Genomic DNA, 19,428 nt, shown 5'->3' on the forward strand with positions numbered 1-19,428 from the left:
AATTATTTCTTGGATATGGAGATGGCTGAATTGAAACTACTTGTTCCTGAAGGAACCAGTTCCTCTATAAATACCAGATCCGAGTTCGAGAAATCAAAATTCGAACATGAAAAGGTTTTAAGTAAGTATCCGGTACTTAAAGAGAAAATGGAATCTTCAAGAACAAAACTTCCTGATCCAGTAAGTTGGATACAAAAGTATAAAAATGAAGGAAGGAGTGGGTTAGGTTTCAATCACAAGAAGAAAAACAAAGTCAAAAAATATGTTGATCTTCCAAGCAGCCGAGTATGCTCTTACTGTGGGAACAGTGGACACCTAGTGTCTGACTATTCCTCCAGAGAGAAACATATTGAGATGAACACTCGCTTCATTATGCAAGTGTGGAAAGTTAAGAGAAATAATAGCCCAACAGAGGAACCCAAGTCAGACTGGGTTCCTACCACTGAATGGTTACTTTGGATACAGGCTAAAGTGAGGGGGAACAACCTGTGGTACCTTGATAGCGGTTGTTCTAAACACATGACAGGAGATAAAAAGAAATTTCTCTCGGTTTCAGCCTATGATGGAGGAACTGTGACCTTCGGAGACAATCTTACGGTAATATTGTACTATAGGTAAGGTAGGAAAGTCTAAGTCACATTCCATAGATAATGTATTTTTGGTCGAGGGTTTGAAACACAACACAATCTACTTAGTATTTCTCAATTTTGCGACAAAGGGAACACTGTGAATTTTACTGATGAGTATTGTGTAGTAAGTAATACAGGAACAGGTACCAAGATTCTGGAAGGAACTAGGAAAGGAAACACTTAGGTGTTGATCTCAACCTTGTTCCTAGGAACAACTAACTTGTTTAAGTGCCTCGACAATGAACCACTTCTTTGGCATAAAAGTGTGGTCACGCAAGTATGGCGTCTCCAGAAGCTAAGTGGTAAGGACTTAGTTGTTGGATACCAACAATCAAAGTCAAATCATGAAGTTTGTGGACCATGTGCAAAAGGAAACAAGTTAGATCCTCGTTCAAACAAAGAAGATGGTAAGCACACAAAGTCCTCTTGAATTGATTCATATGGACTTATGTGGCCCTGTTCGAATCCAAAGCGATCTGGTAAGAGATATGTACTTGTTATAGTTGATGATTTTTCAAGATACACTTGGGTTATTTTTCTTCATAGCAAAGATGAGACATTTGATGAATTTGTAAACTTTGCTAAAAGAACTCAAAGAATAAGTGGTTTTAAAATTAAGCACTTGCGTTCTGATCATGGTAAGGAGTTTGAAAACTCCAAATTTGATGAGTTTTGCAGAAATGAAGGACTTGATCACAACTTCTCAGCTCCTAGGACTCCACAACAAAATGGCGTGGTGGAGAGGAAGAATCGCACTTTGGAGGACATGGCAAGAACAATGATAATAGCCAGCAATCTTCCGAAGAATTTCTGGGCTGAAGCAGTAAACGGCATGCATACATCATAAGAGTCATGCTGAGACCCATTGTCTGAAGACCCTTATGAGCTACTCAAAGGAAGAAAACCCAATATCTCATACTTTAGAATCTTTGGTTGTAAATGCTTTGTACATAACAATGGTAAAGACAATTTAGGAAAGTTTGATGCTAGAAGTGATGAGGCTGTTTTTATTGGATATGCTTTAAATAGTAAAGCATATAGAGTTTACAACAAAAGAACAATGTGTGTTGAGGAAAGTGTCCATATTATTTTCGATGAAACTAACTCCTGCAGGAACTAAGTCATGAAAATGACTTTGAAATGGACTGACTCGTTTTGAGGAGTCAGTGAACCTTGATGAGGAACTAACACCTGCAGGAACCGACAAAAAGCATATTCCTGAAGAAGAGATATGTTCCTGATCCTGTCATACAGGAGGAACAGGCAGCAGAAATTCATCCAGAGAATGAAACGAATGAAGATCCTCAAGCTGGAGGAGCAGAGACAAGGAGATTTGAACCAAGACCATGGAAACACCTGAAATCCCATCCATTGGATTTAATCGTAAGTGATATTGAAAAGGGAACTCAAACGAGATCCCAACTGAAAAATTTTGTCTTTCCAAGCCTTTTTGTCTATGACAGAACCACGAGATCACAATGATGCCCTTCTGGAGTCTGACTGGATAAATGCCATGCAAGAGGAACTGAATGAGTTCCAGAGGAACAAGGTCTGGCATCTTGAGACCAAGCCTAAAAACCAAAAGGTGATTGGCTGAAATGGGTCTTCAGGAACAAGCTGGACGAACATGTACCAGTCATAAGGAACAAAGCCAGACTCGTAGCAAAGGGTATAATCAACAAGAAGGTATTGACTTCGATGAAACCTTTGCTCCTGTAGCTAGAATAGAAGCAATAAGAATTTTGATTGCCTTTGCTGCATTCATGGGTTTTAGGTTGTACCAAATGGACGTCAAATGTGCCTTTTTAAATGGGTATTTAATTGAAGACGTCTATGTGGAACAACCTCTTGTATTTGAAAACCCTGATCTTCCTAACCATGTCTATAAGCTTGATAAAGCTCTTTATGGGCTTAAGCAAGCTCCTAGATCATGGTATGAAAGACTTCAAAATTCTTACTTTCTAATGACTTTATACGAGGAAAAGTTGATAGGACCCTGTTCCTTCATCCAAAGGAACAGACATCCTAGTGGTTCAGATTTATGTAATGATATAATTTTTGGTGCAACTAACGAATCTCTTTGTAAGGAATTTGCCGAGTTAATGCGTAGTGAATTTGAAATGAGCATGATGGGAGAATTAAACTTCTTTCTCGGCTTGCAAATCAAGCAAACTGAAAGAGGAACAATGATCCATCAACAAAAATATGTAAAGGAGTTATTGAAAAAATATGGACTGGATCAAGCAAAAACCAACTATACTTCAATAGGAACAGGAACAAGGTTAGATGAGGACCAAAGTGGTAAGTCCGTAGATCAGAAACTCTACAGAGGTATGATTGGTTCCTTACTTTATCTAACTGCTAGTAGGCCTGATATCTCCTTTAGTGTTGGTTTATGTGCTAGATTCCAATCAAATCCTAAGGAATCTCATTTGACATCTCAAAGGATCCTTAGATATTTGAAAGGAAGTGATGATCTTTGTTTGTTCTATCCTCGAAGTGACATCTTTGATCTAGTAGCTATTCTGATGCTGACTATGCTGGAGACTTGGTGAATCGTAAAAGCACCTCGGTATTGCCAAGTTCCTAGGATAAAGCTTAGTTTCTTGGAGATCAAAGAAACAGAACACTGTTGCTCTTTCAACAGCCGAAGTTGAATACATGGCAGCTGTTGCATGTTGCTCTCACGTATTATGGATCAAGCAACAGGTACGTGACTTTGGCATAAAATTTAAGTGTGTTCCTATACTCTGTGATAATACTAGTGCCATTTACATTTCCAAGGATCCAGTTCATCACTCTAGGTCAAGCATATTCACATTCGAATCATTTCCTAAAAGACAATGTAGAAAAGGGATTAGTCAAAGTTGATTTTTGTCCAACTGAAAATCAAATAGCTGACATATTGACTAAACCTCTATCTAGGGACAGGTTTGAAAAGATACGCTTGGAACTAGGAATGATAAAAATTGTTTAAATGTACAAATGATGTTATTCCCCAAATTGTTTCTTACTAAGTATGTCCTGCAACTTTCATGAATTAAATTCATACACCTAGGGTCAAGTATAAGGACTCACATATGTCTTTGAATATTACCCTTATTGTCCTTGCACATATTTGGTACGTATGTAGTTTGTACATTATGGACACATTTTTTCATATGCAAGAGTATTTTTTATTTTTTTATTTTTTTATTTTTCCCTCCAAATTTCCTTGCTTATTTTTCCTTTCACACCTCCATTCCATAATTAAATGCGTTAACATGTATTATGGCCACAATTACGCGTTCGGTTAATCTGAGTTAAATGAAGAAACTTCATTAAATTTCCTCCAAAACCCAATAAACCGTTTCATTAAACCTAACCTCTATTCTTTTCACACGGTATCATCATTACTTTATAACCCAACCCATCACATCACTGACCCCTCAAACTTCCAACTCTCACATCAATTCATCTCTCTCTTCATCCTCATCTTCAACCTCCCTCCAAAACCTTTCACCATGTCTTCTCAACAGTAAAAATACCGGTGATCACGAAAATTTTCCCAGAGAGAAAACACCATCCCTTGATGAAATCAGCGCTCAAGAATCATCCAAGACAAAGAAGATTCACTGGGTCAAAATCAGAATCCTCTGCTCCTGTTTCTCTCTCTCCGAAACAAGAAGATGGTAAAACGAAGCTGAAAGCGAACAAGAAAAGAGATTACAGTTCCTACAAAGGAGGTAAGAAAACAAATATCCCAATTTCTTGTGGGTTTTTGTTATGTTGCATGGTGCAAAAAGTCCAAGTGGACAAACTGTGAACATCTTAAAGTTTCAAAAATGGTGGAAAATTGTCAGTTTAGATGAGGGCTTTATGAAAAAGAAATGAAAGAGTTTTGTTCAAGTTTTAACATAATGAGGGGTATGTGTGAGGTATGAATGGTTGTGTTGTTACTTTAACTGAAAAGAACTGGGGGAATGGTTTGATGTCCCAATTGAGGGTTACAAGAATATATTAAGGGTAGGGCAAACTTAAATAAATGGAGTCTCAAGCTAAAATTCTTGCTTTCTTTAAGGCAATTCTAATGCATTATCTTTAGATCAAAAAGAATTGTCCCCTTTCACAAATTTTATTCCAGTTTGTTTGGCGTTTCATTCTACCCCGTTCCTCAAAAAGAACCCAGGCAAGTCTAATGGATCTCTCTCATTATGTACTGCCTTGCAAATAACATCAAAAAACCTCCCTCTTTGATTATTTCACATCTCTCTCACTGCATTTCCCATAACACCAAAGTGTGGATGGAAACTTCTCTCCTCTGTTTCAAAAATTAAAGTTAAATTGCCTGCCAGTCCCTCTTTTGTCTTGAGCCAGAAAATTATCTTACCAAGGACACTCTGTCAAGGCTTAGTTAAGGTTGGTCAATGGGAAGATAGATTTGAGAGGGAAGAAACGCTGTCAAGGTTGAGGTGGTAGTAAGAGGAAGCTGGGTGAAGAGGGAGTTCCAAGTGGGTCTGTGAGGAAGAGTAAAAGGTTGCTGGGTCCAAGTCTCTGAAGGAGCAGGATCAAGGTGAAACGTGTTTATTCACCTAGACTCGATCCAGTTCCTTCTACTGCTGTGGATTTTCCGTTGTTATCTACTACTGGGCTCAACAAGCTACTCCGGGAAATTCAGACTCTTTGACCCTTCTGCACACCAGGATCAATGCCATAGAGACCACTGTCTCTGCTCTGGATTCTAGCAGCAACAACAAATGATGCCATCAAAATGCTGATACGGGGATCAGGAACAAGGTGGATGGTGTTGTCTCCAAAATTGATTTATGTGGCTCCTCTCTCAAACGCTCAAAGCCCTAACTTCCTTTAACTTTGAAACAATTGAACAAGTTTTTTTTTGGCTGTAATTATTGTTAAACAATTTCTTTTGGATTCTCTTTATGTGTCCTTTGAGACACATGAAGCACTTTTAATTTCTTCTATTTTCTCTTTACTTCATATTGCTTAAATCTGTTGTCCATATTGTTGCTTTCTGCTGCTATTTTTTTTTGTGCTTGTGTGGCTAATATTATGAGATTTGTGTTTGAGCAACTTGCTTGATGCCTAGACTATTGACTCTCTAGTGCTGCAGGTTCATCCCTTGGTTTTGATAATGACAAAGGGGGAAGAGATATTGTTGTATAAATTTTTTATCTTCGTTCCAAATTAGTTCCTATGCATGTTTTTCCCCTCCCTGTTCCCAGTAGAGCCTGATCTTGTTCCCAGTCTTAGTTGAGTCTACTTAGTCTAGTTTGTGTGATTTTTTTGTGTTATTTTTTTTGATTTTTTTTTCATTTTTCTTTTCTTAAAACATAAAAACATAAAAAAATTTCCAATTATTTGTCATCATCAAAAAGGGAGAATATTGTTGTTTCACTATTTTGATAATAATGACAAATAATTAACTTTGTTTAATTTAGTTTAGTTTTTATTCGTATGTTATTAGTTTATTTTGTATTATTAGATTTAGTCGTTCTTGTTTGAACTTAGTTAATTTATGTAATTTATGTAGACTCAACTTAGTCGTTCTTGACAATGGTTAGCTAATTTATGTAGTTCTTTCTGAACTCCATCTCTTACTCTAGAGATTTTAGATTTCTGTTTTTTCAACATTAATGTTCTTCTGTCTGGAGTGATGAACTCATTTTAATGGCAATATTGTGCGATATAGCTAGTAGTATTACGAGAGAAGCAAGGTTGCCTTGAATGTTCTGCCATCCTAGTGTGCAGAATGAATGCAACAACATGGTTTGCTTATCTTCACAAAATCACACAAAATCAGGACATACAATTGAGTAGTTTTGTAGTTTCTAAACCTTCTGTAAATTATGAACATTATAGTGTTCGTCTTTCTTGTCTTAATTATTATATGCTCGTGTTACCTATTTTTTGGGATAAATTACATGTGCTAATTATAATTTTGGTCTTATTTTTCATTTTTTGAAGGTACTCGAAAATAATAATAAAATTCCAACAGATCAAGAACAAGGGGACACTACTTGAGGTTTCAAATTGACTACGATCATTGTTTTGCTAGATCTTCGTATTAGTTAGTTTTGTAAGGCTACAACTACATTTTTAGTGTATTTTAATTTTGTGGTATTTTTAGTAACATATTAGTTATGAAGTATTATTGATGAACGTGCGTAGGAATTTTAATTGTGCGAACTACGTTTATGATTTATAATTACATATACATTGTTCGAAGTATTTTTATGTAATCTTCAAGTTTCATTGTTGACTTTTTATTCTAAATTACTATATATTATATTATTACTGTATTATTATATATAATTATTTGTTAATTAATTATGAAAAAAGTACCAAAAGAGTCCATACAAAATCTAGACGCTTTTCCTTGTCAAGAACTTATGACAAATACAAGATTAATTTTCCAGCCAAATTTCTCTCAACACTAAAAAGCGTCGTGACTAATTATAATCGACAAAAAGCGTCTCGAATTAGGACACTTTAAAGCGTCTATAAATTAATTGATGGCACCCCACTAACCAAATGTGGCGACGGCTATACGGGTGAGGGAGACGCTTTTTGGTGACGCCAATGGCGACGCTTTTTGGTGATGCGAATTGCCGATTGATTCTGCTCGACGCTTTTTGGCAGCGTCGAGAGCAAATTTCGCGACGCTTTTAAGCGTCGCCAATTGGGCCAAAAAGCGTCTTCACAACACTCCTTTTCTAGTAGTGAGGCCTTAAGAGCAAGTTAGATTCTATAGTGTCTAACTCTACTTGGGAGTTAACTAACTTACCTAAGGAATCAAAGACCATAGATAGTAAATGGATCTTTAAAAAGAATTTGAAACCTGATGGGACTATTGAGAGGTTTAAAGCTAGGCTTGTCATTAGGGGATTCACTCAGAGTAAACGACTAGATTACTTTGACACTTAGCTTATTCTCCTATGACTAAGATAGCTATCATTAGGACCTTGCTAGCTCTTGCTGCTATTCATGACTTAGTTATACATCAGATGGATGTTAAGACTGCTTTCCTTAATGGTGACTTAGAGGAGGAAATTTACATGTCTCAACCTGAGGGTTTCGTGGTGCAAGGTCAAGAAGATAAAGTGTGTAAGTTGAGGAAGTCCTTATATGGTCTCAAACAAGCACCAAAACAATGGTATGAAAAATTTGACAGTATTGTTGTGTCAAATAGCTTCATTGGCAACAACTCTGTTTCCTTTGTGTTTTCCAAATTTATAGGATCAGATTGTGTTTTCCAAATTGATAGGATCAGAATCTGTTATTATAGCTCTTGCTACCATTAGGACTTTTATTGTCATCAATGTTTGAGATGAAAGATTTGGGAGAAGCTGATGTGATTTTAGGAGTAAGACTTAAGAAAATCTCCGGTCGCATTTCCCTTAGTTAGTCTCATTATGTGGAAAAGGTGCTTAAAAAGTTTAATTCCTTTGATGTTGTTCCAGTGAGTTCTCCCTATGATTCTAGTATTCATTTGACCAAATGCTTAGGTGAAAGTGTCTCTCAAAGTGAGTATGCGAAAATCATAGGTAGTTTGATGTACCTCATGAACTGTGCTCGACCTGACATAGCTTATACAGTGAGCAGACTTAGTAGATATACTCATAACCCTTGTGATGAACATTGGAATGCTCTTCATCGTCTTCTCAAATATCGAGAAGGAACTGTTGATTTTTGTTGGCATTACTCTAAATTTCCTGCAATTCTTCAAGGATTTTGTGATGCAAATTGGGCATCTCGTAATGATGAGACAAGTTCAATTAGTGGCTATGTGTTTACCCTTGGTGGTGGTGCAATATCATGGAAGTCTTCGAAGCACACTTGTATAGCACGTTCCACCATGAAGTCTGAGTTCATTGCGCTCGAGTTCACAGGGCAAGAAGCTGAATGGTTGAGAAATTTGTTGTCTGATGTTCCCTTAAAGGGAGGACAGGGTGCACATGTCTCTCTTTATTGTGATTCTCAAGCAGCCATTGGTGTTGCTAAGAATAATGTCTACAATGGTAAGAAGAGACACATACGAATCAGAGATGGAGTCGTCAAACAACTCCTGAAAAATGTGGTAATTTCGTTGGACAATGTGAGGTCCGAAAGAAATCTTGCAGACTCCTTTACTAAGGGGTTATCTAGGAGAGTTTTCCTAGAGTCATTGAGGGGGGTGGGTCTAAAGCCCATTAGTTTAGATTTTAAGGTGGATACCCGGTTGAGGTCAAACGAAGCCATACAATCTTAACTTGCACTACATCTCTTATCCCTATGACGCATGGTAGTGCTTTTTAATCCATAGCCTATTGGTGGTGCTACTGAGACGCACTTGATGGATTCTTATTGAGAGGTTGAGCTTTTGCTCTTAATAGTTCCATATCCCTTCGGGGTGGTGTTATTGAGAAGCACTTGATGGACTACCTACGTAAGTGTGGAGGTTAAGCCGCCTTCTATGAAAGACTGGGTTGTCTTTCTATAGCACTTATTAAACCCAAGGAATGACCATGGCTATAGAGCTCTTATGATGTCTCACGGAGAATGCACGATCTTAAGGTAGGTATGTGTTGTAGGGGTCTCAAGGGAACTCTAGTGAGTTCAAGAGAAATTCACTCACTAGATAGTAAGTTGTTGCCTCATTTCACTATGTATCAATTCAAATCGAAACATATTAATGCTTAAGTACTTTCCTTTCCTTACCAAGGAATTTGTTTTGCTTTTCAGAGCCTTTGTAGGGGATTGTTGGAATCAAGGCTTGAAAAGCCTTCTTGTCTTCTTTTCATTAAATGTCCCACGTTGCATGTGGGAGGGAACACTTCCTTGCTTTATATATTCCTTCTCTCCTTCCTCTTATTGAGTTGGTACTTGAGATGCTTTTGTGGCTGGATGTCATGTTTGGTTTGGGCTTGCTATCACACACGCACGCGCGCGCCGCCCGCTCGGACCAGGCCAGGGCCATGAGCCATGGGCCATGAGCTTTGGGGAATATACTATACTTAACTAACTTTTTGGACCCGGGTTGAGCGCGCGTATGACAGATGAAGATTTGTAACGTTTTGACCGTTGCATGATTAATGACAATCCCATAATTTCCTCCCCTTTTACTGTCTTCCGTTTTTTTGGCCTGATTTCTTCCTATAAAATCAGTGCTTCCTGATCAGTTCAAGATACACAAAACATGTTCTTCTCTTCTCTTTCTTTTCTTAGGTTCGTGTTATTCTCCAAGTCTATACTGCTAGTGGTGGCAGTTTTAGGCTGCTGTGTTAACCTTGGGGAGCTTTCTGGCCAAATCAGTTACCACCGTTGTCGGGCCGTAATTGCTTTCAGGTCAGTGGTCTCCTACCACGGCACAACCTTGAAATCATTATCCCTCTGCCATTGCGATTATCAGTTTCTAACATTACGTATCAAAAAGTGTCATCATCAAAGTGTTACCTATGAAAAAGTGTTACTGTTAAACTATTACATAGCATAAAGTGTTACATATTAATAAAGTGTTACCTACGTGTTAATGAAATTTGGATATCATAAAGTGTTACCTACGTGTTAATGAAATTTGGATATCATGGGTAAATTAGTTAAAAAAAAAAAAGAGTCTAGAGAGAGAAGCTCCTCCTTTCCTCTAGAACGTAGATTTTTCACTATTTTCATTCTTTGATACTCAGCAATCGCTGGAGCAATGGCAACTGTCTCAAAGAAAGTTAATGGTGGAAAGAAGAAAGGTAATGGTGGTCAGAAGAAAAAGAGAAACTCGAGTCAATCGCAAAAATTGAAGATGAAAATGGCGCGCAAACCTCAATCGGAGGATGCGAGGAAAATGAAGGATGTTAATGATATCCAGGGTGTTCCAGCTCTCTAAGCTGGACATCTGATGATGATGACAAGGAGTCTGGATGTTCATTGAGTCAAGAGGTATCGAATGAGGATAAGGCAAACTTTGAGGCTGCTAGAACTCGTCTCTCGGATTGGATTGCATCGATTCAAACTCCGGTGAGACAATCTGGACCTTCTAAAGTCAATCCTTCTCCTCATCCTATGCAACAACTAAATAGTAATGTGGGTAATGTATGGAGTAGCTCATTATTTGGACATCTTCATAAGGAGGGTTTGGATTTAACAATAAATACTGATAAATGTGCTGATAAAGATGATGTTCTTAAAATTACCAGTGAAGATGTGGACCCTGAAATAACATATTGGCAATCTGCGATTGTCTGTTACATTTTAGGTGTTAAACCGCCATTCCAAATTATTGAAGGATTCATTAGGAGGGTATGGGGTAAATATGGTGTTGCGAAGGTGGCTATGTCGAACAATGGAGTGTTTGTGGTTCGATTTAAGACGGTAGAGGATAAGATGAAGGCGATGCAGGGGGGACCTATTCTATATGATCGAAAACCGGTGATTATGCAGGAATGGACACCTGACTTGGACCTCTTAAATGCAGATATTAAGGTGGTTCCAACATGGATTAAATTACCTGGGCTCCCGTTGAAGTACTGGGGTCAGTCTACTCTTCATAAGCTGGCTAGTAAGGTGGGGAAAGCCATCAGAACTGATAGGGCCACGGTCCAGAAGGATATATTGGAGTATGCAAGAATTCTGGTGGAGGTGAATATAGGTCAGGAGTTCCCTAAGGAAATAGTGTTTGAAAATGAGGAAGGTGTTCTCATGACTCAAACAGTGCAATATGAGTGTCTTCCTATATTTTGTGATGATTGTAAGGGGATTGGACATACAGCAGAAGCATGTAGGCAGAAGAGATTTGAACTTGCCAAGAAAAAAATTCAGCCTATGCAAAAGTGGGTTCCCAAGAATACTGGAGTGACTGGGAAGCCTGGAGTGACTGATACAGTGAACAAACCTAGGAATCTGGATTCTATTGCTGAGGATGTGGATGAAGAGGTGACTACAATTAATGTTACTACAGTGGATAAAGGGGAGACTACTGCAATGCCAGTGGAGAACAGTCAAGGCAAGAAGTCTGGGCAGAAATCAGATGATATTGCTGATGTGGAGCAAGGAGATAGGGGTGAACCAAGTGGAATGAAAGTAGGAGATATTCAATGTACAATTCATGGGGAGGTGTCAATTAATCCTCCAAATGGATAATATAGGATTTTGGAACATTAGGGGCTTTAATAGCCCCCATAAATATGATGATGTCAAATGGTTTTTGGATCACCACTCTGTAGGATTATTTGGATTATTGGAGACAAGGGTTAGGAGTCAGAATTTTGCTAAGGTATTTGCAAGATTTGGGGGAATGTGGAGTATTGCTACTAATTATCAGTTTCATAAGGGTGGTAGAATCTGGTTATTGTGGTTACCTTCTAAATTTGTTGTGAATATCATTGAATGCACTAGTCAGTTCATTCATTGTGATGTATTGCAAGTGAGTTCAGGGAAGAAATGGTTTGTTACTATGGTTTATGGATTGAATGACAGTAAAGATAGGAAGCAGTTGTGGGAGGGGCTCAAGAGATTGAGTAAAAATGTGAATGAAGCGTGGGTGGTGGGAGAAGATTTCAATAATGTTCTCCACCTCAATGAAAGAATTGGATCAGCAATCACTCTGGAGGAGGTGATGGAGTTTCAGCAGTGTCTTAGAACTTGCTCACTTCAGGAACAAACTAATACAGGGCCGTTTTACACATGGTCCAATAAGCAAGAGGGGGATGATAGGGTATTTTCTAGGATTGACAGGATTGTGGTGAATGATAGATGGATGGAGGTATTTCCAGACTCAGTAAGCATGTTTTTCCCTGAAAGCATTTCAGATCACTGTCCATGTTTGGTTAAATTGCTGAGTACTAGTCATAATAAACCTAAACCCTTTAGGTTTTTAATATGTGGACTCAGGCAGACAGATTCATAAGTAAGGTGCAGGAGGTGTGGCAAGAGGATGTTTCTCGAGTTCCCATGTTTCGGATAGTTAGGAAGTTGAAGAAACTAAAGAAATCCCTAAAAGAGTTGAATAGGGATAAATTTGCAGACATTGAGAAGCAAGCTGATGAAGCTTACACTAAACTATTGCAAGCTCAGCAGCAGGTTCATGAAGATCATTTGAATAAGCAGTTATATGTCCTTGAGGAGGGTGCCAGGAAAGAGTACCTTGCATTGAACAAGGCTAGACTCAGCTTTCTTCAACAAAAGGTTAAGCAGGAGTGGATTAAGAATGGTGATGCTAATACAGGATATTTTCATGCCTGTATTAAGCAAAGGAGGTGTCAGAATAAGGTGTGCAGGATTAAAAATAGTGATGGTGAGTGGAAGGAGAATGGTGAGGAGATTGATGAAGCTTTTCTGGAGTTCTATAAGAAGCTACTTGGTAGTGAGAAGTCTGTTGTCAAACATGTTAGTAGCAGTGTAATCTAGGAAGGCAATGTGGTAACTGAGGACCAGTAAGAAAGCCTGTGTGCTCCATTCACAGGTGAAGATGTCAAAGCTGCATTGTTTGACATTGCAGATAATAAGGCCCCAGGCCCTAATGGGTACACTAGTTGTTTTTTCAAGAAGGCTTGGCCTTGCATTGGAGAGGATATCATCAATGCTGTGCTTAATTTTTTTCAAACAGGTAAACTTCTCAAACAACTGAATACCACAACTCTATGCCTTATTCCTAAAGTTGAACAACCTATAGATGTATCTCAATTCAGACCTATAGCTTGTTGCAATGTAATGTATAAAGCAATTTCAAAAATGCTTTGTAGTAGATTGAAAATTGTTCTACCTAGTCTAGTTGATCAAGTGCAAAGTGCATTTGTGGCTAATAGAGTAATTATGCATAACATCTTTATTTGTCAAGATATGCTAAAGAATTATAAAAGAAAGAATGCTCCTGCTAGGTGTACACTGAAAGTAGACTTGAAGAAGGCATATGACTCCTTGAATTGGGAGTTCATCAGAGAATTGCTCATTGGGTTAAATTTTCCTGAAAGGTTTATCAACTGGATTATGGAATGTCTCACTACTCCTTCCTACTCATTGAGTATTAATGGGGGGCTGAATGGTTTCTTTCAAGGCAGAAGAGGGATTAGACAGGGAGATCCTATCTCTCCTTTAATTTTTGTTCTTGCTATGGAGTACTTCACAAGATTGATGAAGAAAATGAGTCATAGAGAGGATTTTAAATTTCATCATAGATGTGAACAATTGAAGATTCATCATCTGATTTTTGCTGATGACTTGATGCTGTTTAGTAAAGGTGATATTCAGTCAGTTGTGCTTCTTGTGAGAACCTTAAAAGCCTTTGCTGATTCTTCTGGATTAGAAGCATGTCCTTTAAAAACTGATATCTATTTTGGTAATGCAAAGGAGGTGGAACAAAATAGAATACTTCAAATTACTGGGTATAGAAAAGGGACCTTTCCTTTTAGATACCTGGGTATTCCCATCACTTCTAAGAGATTGAACAAGGCAGATTGTGATATTTTGGTGGATATGATGCTTAAAAGGATCATGTGTTGGAGCTCAAGGCATCTTTCATATGCAGCAAGAACAACTCTTGTAAATGCTGTCCTTATGAGTATTCACACTTACTGGGCTCAAAATTTCCTTCTGCCTAAGTGTGTGCTACTCAGAATTAATCAAGTCTGCAGAGCTTTTCTTTGGGAAGGCAAAGTGGTGTTGAATAAAGTTCCCCCTGTGGCTTGGAAATGGGTGTGTAAAGGGAAAAAGAAAGGTGGCTTAGGTGTTCAGGATTGTATGAAATGGAACATTGCAGCTATTGGGAAATTTGTATGGCAAATTGCTCAAAAACAAGATCTTCTTTGGATCAAATGGGTTCACTGTGTATACTTAAAAGAGATTGACTGGTGGGAATATCAAATTTCCCCAAATGCTAGCTGGATATGGAGATGTATATGTAAGGTGAAGGAAGTCTTTAAAGAAGCATATACCACCAATAACTGGTTGACTGGCCTGCATCCATATACTGTAAAAGAGGGATATCAGTGGCTTCAAGGCTCACAGGAGGATGTGCCCTGGCATTATTGGGTTTGGAATTCATCAAATATTCCTAAACACTCATTCATTGCTTGGTTAGTCAGCTTGGGGAAGTTAAGAACAAGAGTTGTATTGGCTAAGGCTGGTATCTGTCAAGATACCTCATGCTTGCTGTGCTGTACAGGTGAAGATTCATGTCAGCATTTGTTTTTTCAGTGTCCTTGCAGTGTTATTATTAGTCAGAAGGTAATGGGATGGATTGGTATACATAATGTGACTCAAGAGAACTTGTATATTGTGTGGAGGAAGTGGGGGCAGAAGTTTAAAAGCAAGAGGAGACAGAAGCTTTGTTATTCTGTAATTGCTGCTCTTGTTTATCACATATGGAGAGCTCAGAATTATGCCCTATGGAATGATGCTGTATTGCTACCTGGTGACCTAGCAAGGAACATTCAACTAGATGTGTGTGGTAGATACAAGAGTCTGGTAGATATCAAATGGAATGATGAGGATAAATTATGGTTTCAGTAGTTAGTTAATTCATGTAATAACTAGTGATGTGTTTCTGGTGCCTGTTGTTTGATGTTTAGTGTGGTTAAATGCCTCTATAGTGTGCTGTACTACTTTGGCTTTGGTTGTATTCGTGGTTTATCTTGCTTTTGGTAATACAACTTACATTTTACCATTAAAAAAAAAATTTGGATATCATAAAGTGTTACCTTATTAGGTCAATTATGTAGTAGTGATCATTCAAACACTCAATATATCATGCACCAATACATTTTTCTATATGTTAAAGGATGTGTGATGATATACAGTACACAACATACATCTCCAATGGATGTTAAATCATTAAAATTAAATCCTCCACTATATTGAATATGATTTCACTATATGTTTTCATCAATTAAAACCACTATATTGTATATAAGTTTACTATATGAAATTATTATCAATTACCAATTCCATGTGTAAACTAGTGCGTGTGCGTCGGGTTCATTTATGTTTTTTTTTTTACATCTCATTACCCATATATAGGAATTTTTCTAAAAGTTATTGGCAATTGAATATAAATCAAAGATAAGAAGATGGAATTTAGCATGACATTTAACATGCTTAAAACTGCTTTTCTTCATTTATTTTCTCTTTGTATGTTTTCAAAAATACATATTTGGACCATTTTTATCTTTAATTGCATCTTAATTTAGATTATAAATAGTTGATATTTTAACAATTATGACTTACATAATTGTAGAGAAATTGCACGAATATTGTACTCTTCACACAAAATTTGTTGAACTTATTTGAACTGAATTAGGGTAAGTTATTTGAACGAAAAGGTTTTATGTTTCAAAGGTGCCTAGTATGTTACAAAGGTCCAGGATGTATAAAAAGGAAGGTCGATAAAGGTCTACCTCAAAATGAATATTTACCCATTTTATTAAAATAAGCTATTTGTCTACATTTATAGAGGAACTTTTGATGTGTATAAACAGTGCCACGTCAGCATTTTACATACATAATGAATGTTATAAATTGAAATAAAATGTTTTTTTAGTTGATTAATAATAATCGTTCTATGGTGCTGAAAATGAGGACCAGAGTTCTAGCATATTAATACAAATTTTAGGTACTTGTTAAAAAAAAAAAAAAACAAAGTCCAATTTTGAATATTTTGCTAGTTTGTAAATTAATAATAATGATATTGAGTAGAAGTTTTGCCACGTAATTTAAAAGATAACGCCATCTGTTTCAGAATATAATATACTTTTTTTTTTCATTCATTTCAAAATACTCTTTGTACTTTCATTTTTTGAATTAGCTACATAATTGTTTTCGTATATATCTTCCAAAGAAACATAAAGTTGAGCACCCACTTACTCACTCGAATTTAAAAAAATCAATATATATGCTAATAAATCAATTGGTTAGCAGGTACCCAACTATAAGACCTTATTCGTTACCCAACCAAAAAACTTCATTACTAAAATTAGCTTCTTGAGCTTCTAATTGATCAAAAAAAGATATATGTCTCCCGTCCCCTCCCTCTCTCCTAACACCTACTCATCCCCTACTGTCTTCAACACAAAATGTTCTGAGTCGAGAGACCGACACTCTGTTCCGCAAATCTCACCATCGCTGGACCAAACCACCACAAAACTTCTTAGTCACCCCATCCCTAGAATCAACCAGAACAAGACCTTATTCTTTTGCATTTTTTTCAACTTTTTAATTCATTTTTGTTTAGTTTAACTCCATATCTATAATAATGATTAAATTGATGACTACTAGGGTTCCTCTCTAATATTTACTGGAAACCTAACAGGTTGTTCAAATTATCTTAATAGTATTAGCGCATTTCTTTAGGTCTTGATTAATAATGATAACATGTGAGGTAATGAAAGCAAAACAGGAGAGTAATGTAACATGAATATGCATGAAAAAATAGATAAAAAATAAAAGGTTAGATTATACAAAAGGAACAATTTATATATTAAATATCTACATCAGCAAATAAATAGTTTAATTTGCAACTTCAATATAAAATAATAGAGATTTATACAAGGACCCTCATGAGTATATCTATACGGCTTAGGTCTAAGAGATTGGCAACATTCCGGACGAGCAATCATGAAACCTTGAAGATCAAAATATGAACGTGTATATATATGAAAGTATGTGTTTTTGTAGGTTTGTCAATGTATGTTTGTGTGTTTGTAGGTATGAAAGTAAGAGATTTTTTAGAGAGAATTTTTAAGTCAGGTGTAAGGTACGTCAAATTGTATATTCAAAGTGTCGAAGTCCTGTTTAAATTATGAAAATTGTGATATATTTATTGGAAGAAATTGAAAAAAGATGGAAAAGTAAATTGTACGTAACACAGGGAGTGAAATAGGCGCGGATACGTGCGGCAGACGCACCACTTTGTGTTAGACATGTTTTGACAAGCTTTCATTAAAACACGTTCTGAACGATTTTATATCATGTAAATATGGAAATCAACTTTACCGGTTAAAATTACATTTTGAATATAAAAATACAGTTGAAAATATTTATTAAAACAATATATAAGAACAATTAATTATCATTGAATAATTCATTGGGATATTTCAACGGATTGAGCTCAAAATATTCTTTAAGGGTTCAAAATACAATTAATGCTGAAGAGTAATTAATTGGGCTTTAAAATAGGATTTTGGATCATTAAAATACACTTTAAAACATTTTTGACCCTTTGGATTGCTTTCCAATTGGGTCGTACAACTTAAGACCGCAATATGTGTGATCTTTGGATCCTTAAATGGTGAAACACCATAGCCAAAGTATATGGTGTCGGGTTGACATTCTTAATTAATTTTATCAATAAATCTGCTTAACATTCTTTTATCGCTCATCACTTATAATTTTAAAAATCTTAAAGAATATATAAATAAAATAAATAATAAAAGACGGGTTTGGTAAAGTGATATACGTTTAATCAATAAAATTAGCTAGTCCAAAAAACATGTCGAATGTTTAAATTTTACCTTTGTTTTTGCTCAAAAAAGTTATAAATTATGTTCTAAAAAAGTGAGGCACGCATCGCGTGCATAAAATGCTAGTTCTGTATTAAGCATTCACAATTATTCACTAGGATTCTTCTTTGAGGAGCTGATACACACAAAGTCAAACATCGCGGAAAAGAGAGTTTGGATTGAAAAGATATAAAAATTTTGAATTTATGACTCAAATAAATGTAGATGTAAAAGACTTTAACGTAGCTAAGTTCAGACTCGACTCTATGTTGGGATCTAGAAAGAATATGTTTTTGAACACTAGAGGATCAAATCATTATACCTTAATTAATTTTATTTTATTAAAGCGCTTGGATCTCGAGATGAGGATTTGTACATATTCTTGCGGAATCAGACCATTCGTAGTTTTGGATCTAATTTCTTTTTTTTGTGCCCTAGCTTTTTCCTAGACTGCCCTTTCGGGTTTTCAACTTAACGGGCTTGGACATAAATTGAAAAAGGAGTTAGGTTGCTGAAAGATTCAAAGGTTTGAGGCTTTGAAGTTAGATGATGATAAAGGTTTAATTGGATGGGATAAGGTAAAGATCATATATTTGAATTATATGTTAAGGTTTTGGTGGATCGAAGGGATTTTGGAATGATGCGTAGAACATGTGTGCAAGCCCCCTAGCTTGATTTTAGCCTTTGGCTTTTTTCTATTTCTCTTTCATTTTTGTTTCTTTATCTTGTGCGTTTTCTTTTGCTTTTGTTTTCACACTTTGAATATTTTTCATTCATTATTCTATTTTTGCCTAGCATTGATTTTTTTTTGAAAAAAATGTAGTGAGGCTTGCGCACACTTTTTTTATGGTTTAAGGTATTTGAAGGTTTGGAGGCTATTTTGTGGAGCTTTGAAGGGATTATTTGGCTAATGGAGATGTTGGTTTAAGGGATTTTTTATTTTTTATTGGTTGCCTGAGAATGGCCTATGGATGATGGAAGAAGCGAAAAATAACTCATAATTTAAAGTATGTTCATTTTTTGATTTTTTTGTATTTTTTTATTAATCAAGTTCATACCGACAATTTGATTCGAGTTTCATAATTGAATTCGAAGCATATATGATGGTGAAAGGCAATGAAAATAAAAAGAAAAATAAAATGAAATGGAAATGCAATAATAAATGAAGTCCTATAGTGATGTAGAGTTGATCGGTAAGGACATAAATGACTTAGGATAAGGAATCTCTGACTCATTGTAGGAAAACAGAAATAAAAGACTAAGCCTTTGAATTGTTAATGCACTGCCTATAGGGTTGTCGATGATGTTGATTCTCAGTTTATCAAGTATTAGAAGTATAC

General features: G+C 36.3%; 1 protein-coding gene across 1 annotated transcript; it reads left to right on the forward strand.

Annotated features, from left to right (window-relative positions):
- Window positions 1-11,892: 11,892 nt before the first annotated feature.
- LOC125493571 (uncharacterized) lies at window positions 11,893-15,104 on the forward strand. The gene is made up of 3 exons (XM_048637037.1): window positions 11,893-12,375; window positions 12,468-12,957; window positions 13,060-15,104. Exons 1-3 carry the CDS (start codon window positions 11,893-11,895, stop codon window positions 15,102-15,104), a joined length of 3,018 nt encoding a protein of 1,005 aa, XP_048492994.1.
- Window positions 15,105-19,428: the final 4,324 nt, after the last annotated feature.

Source organism: Beta vulgaris, chromosome 9, assembly GCF_026745355.1.
Source record: "Beta vulgaris subsp. vulgaris cultivar EL10 chromosome 9, EL10.2, whole genome shotgun sequence".
Classification (NCBI taxonomy): domain Eukaryota; kingdom Viridiplantae; phylum Streptophyta; class Magnoliopsida; order Caryophyllales; family Amaranthaceae; genus Beta; species Beta vulgaris.

Bases quoted from the DNA above. Each gene is read 5' to 3' on its own strand.
- LOC125493571 (XM_048637037.1), top strand. From the start codon at position 11,893: ATGTGGAGTATTGCTACTAATTATCAGTTTCATAAGGGTGGTAGAATC. The intron at 12,376-12,467 runs GTAAGCATGTTT...TAAACCCTTTAG, and splicing joins TGGAGGTATTTCCAGACTCA to GTTTTTAATATGTGGACTCA. The intron at 12,958-13,059 runs GTAGTGAGAAGT...CTCCATTCACAG, and splicing joins GTTCTATAAGAAGCTACTTG to GTGAAGATGTCAAAGCTGCA.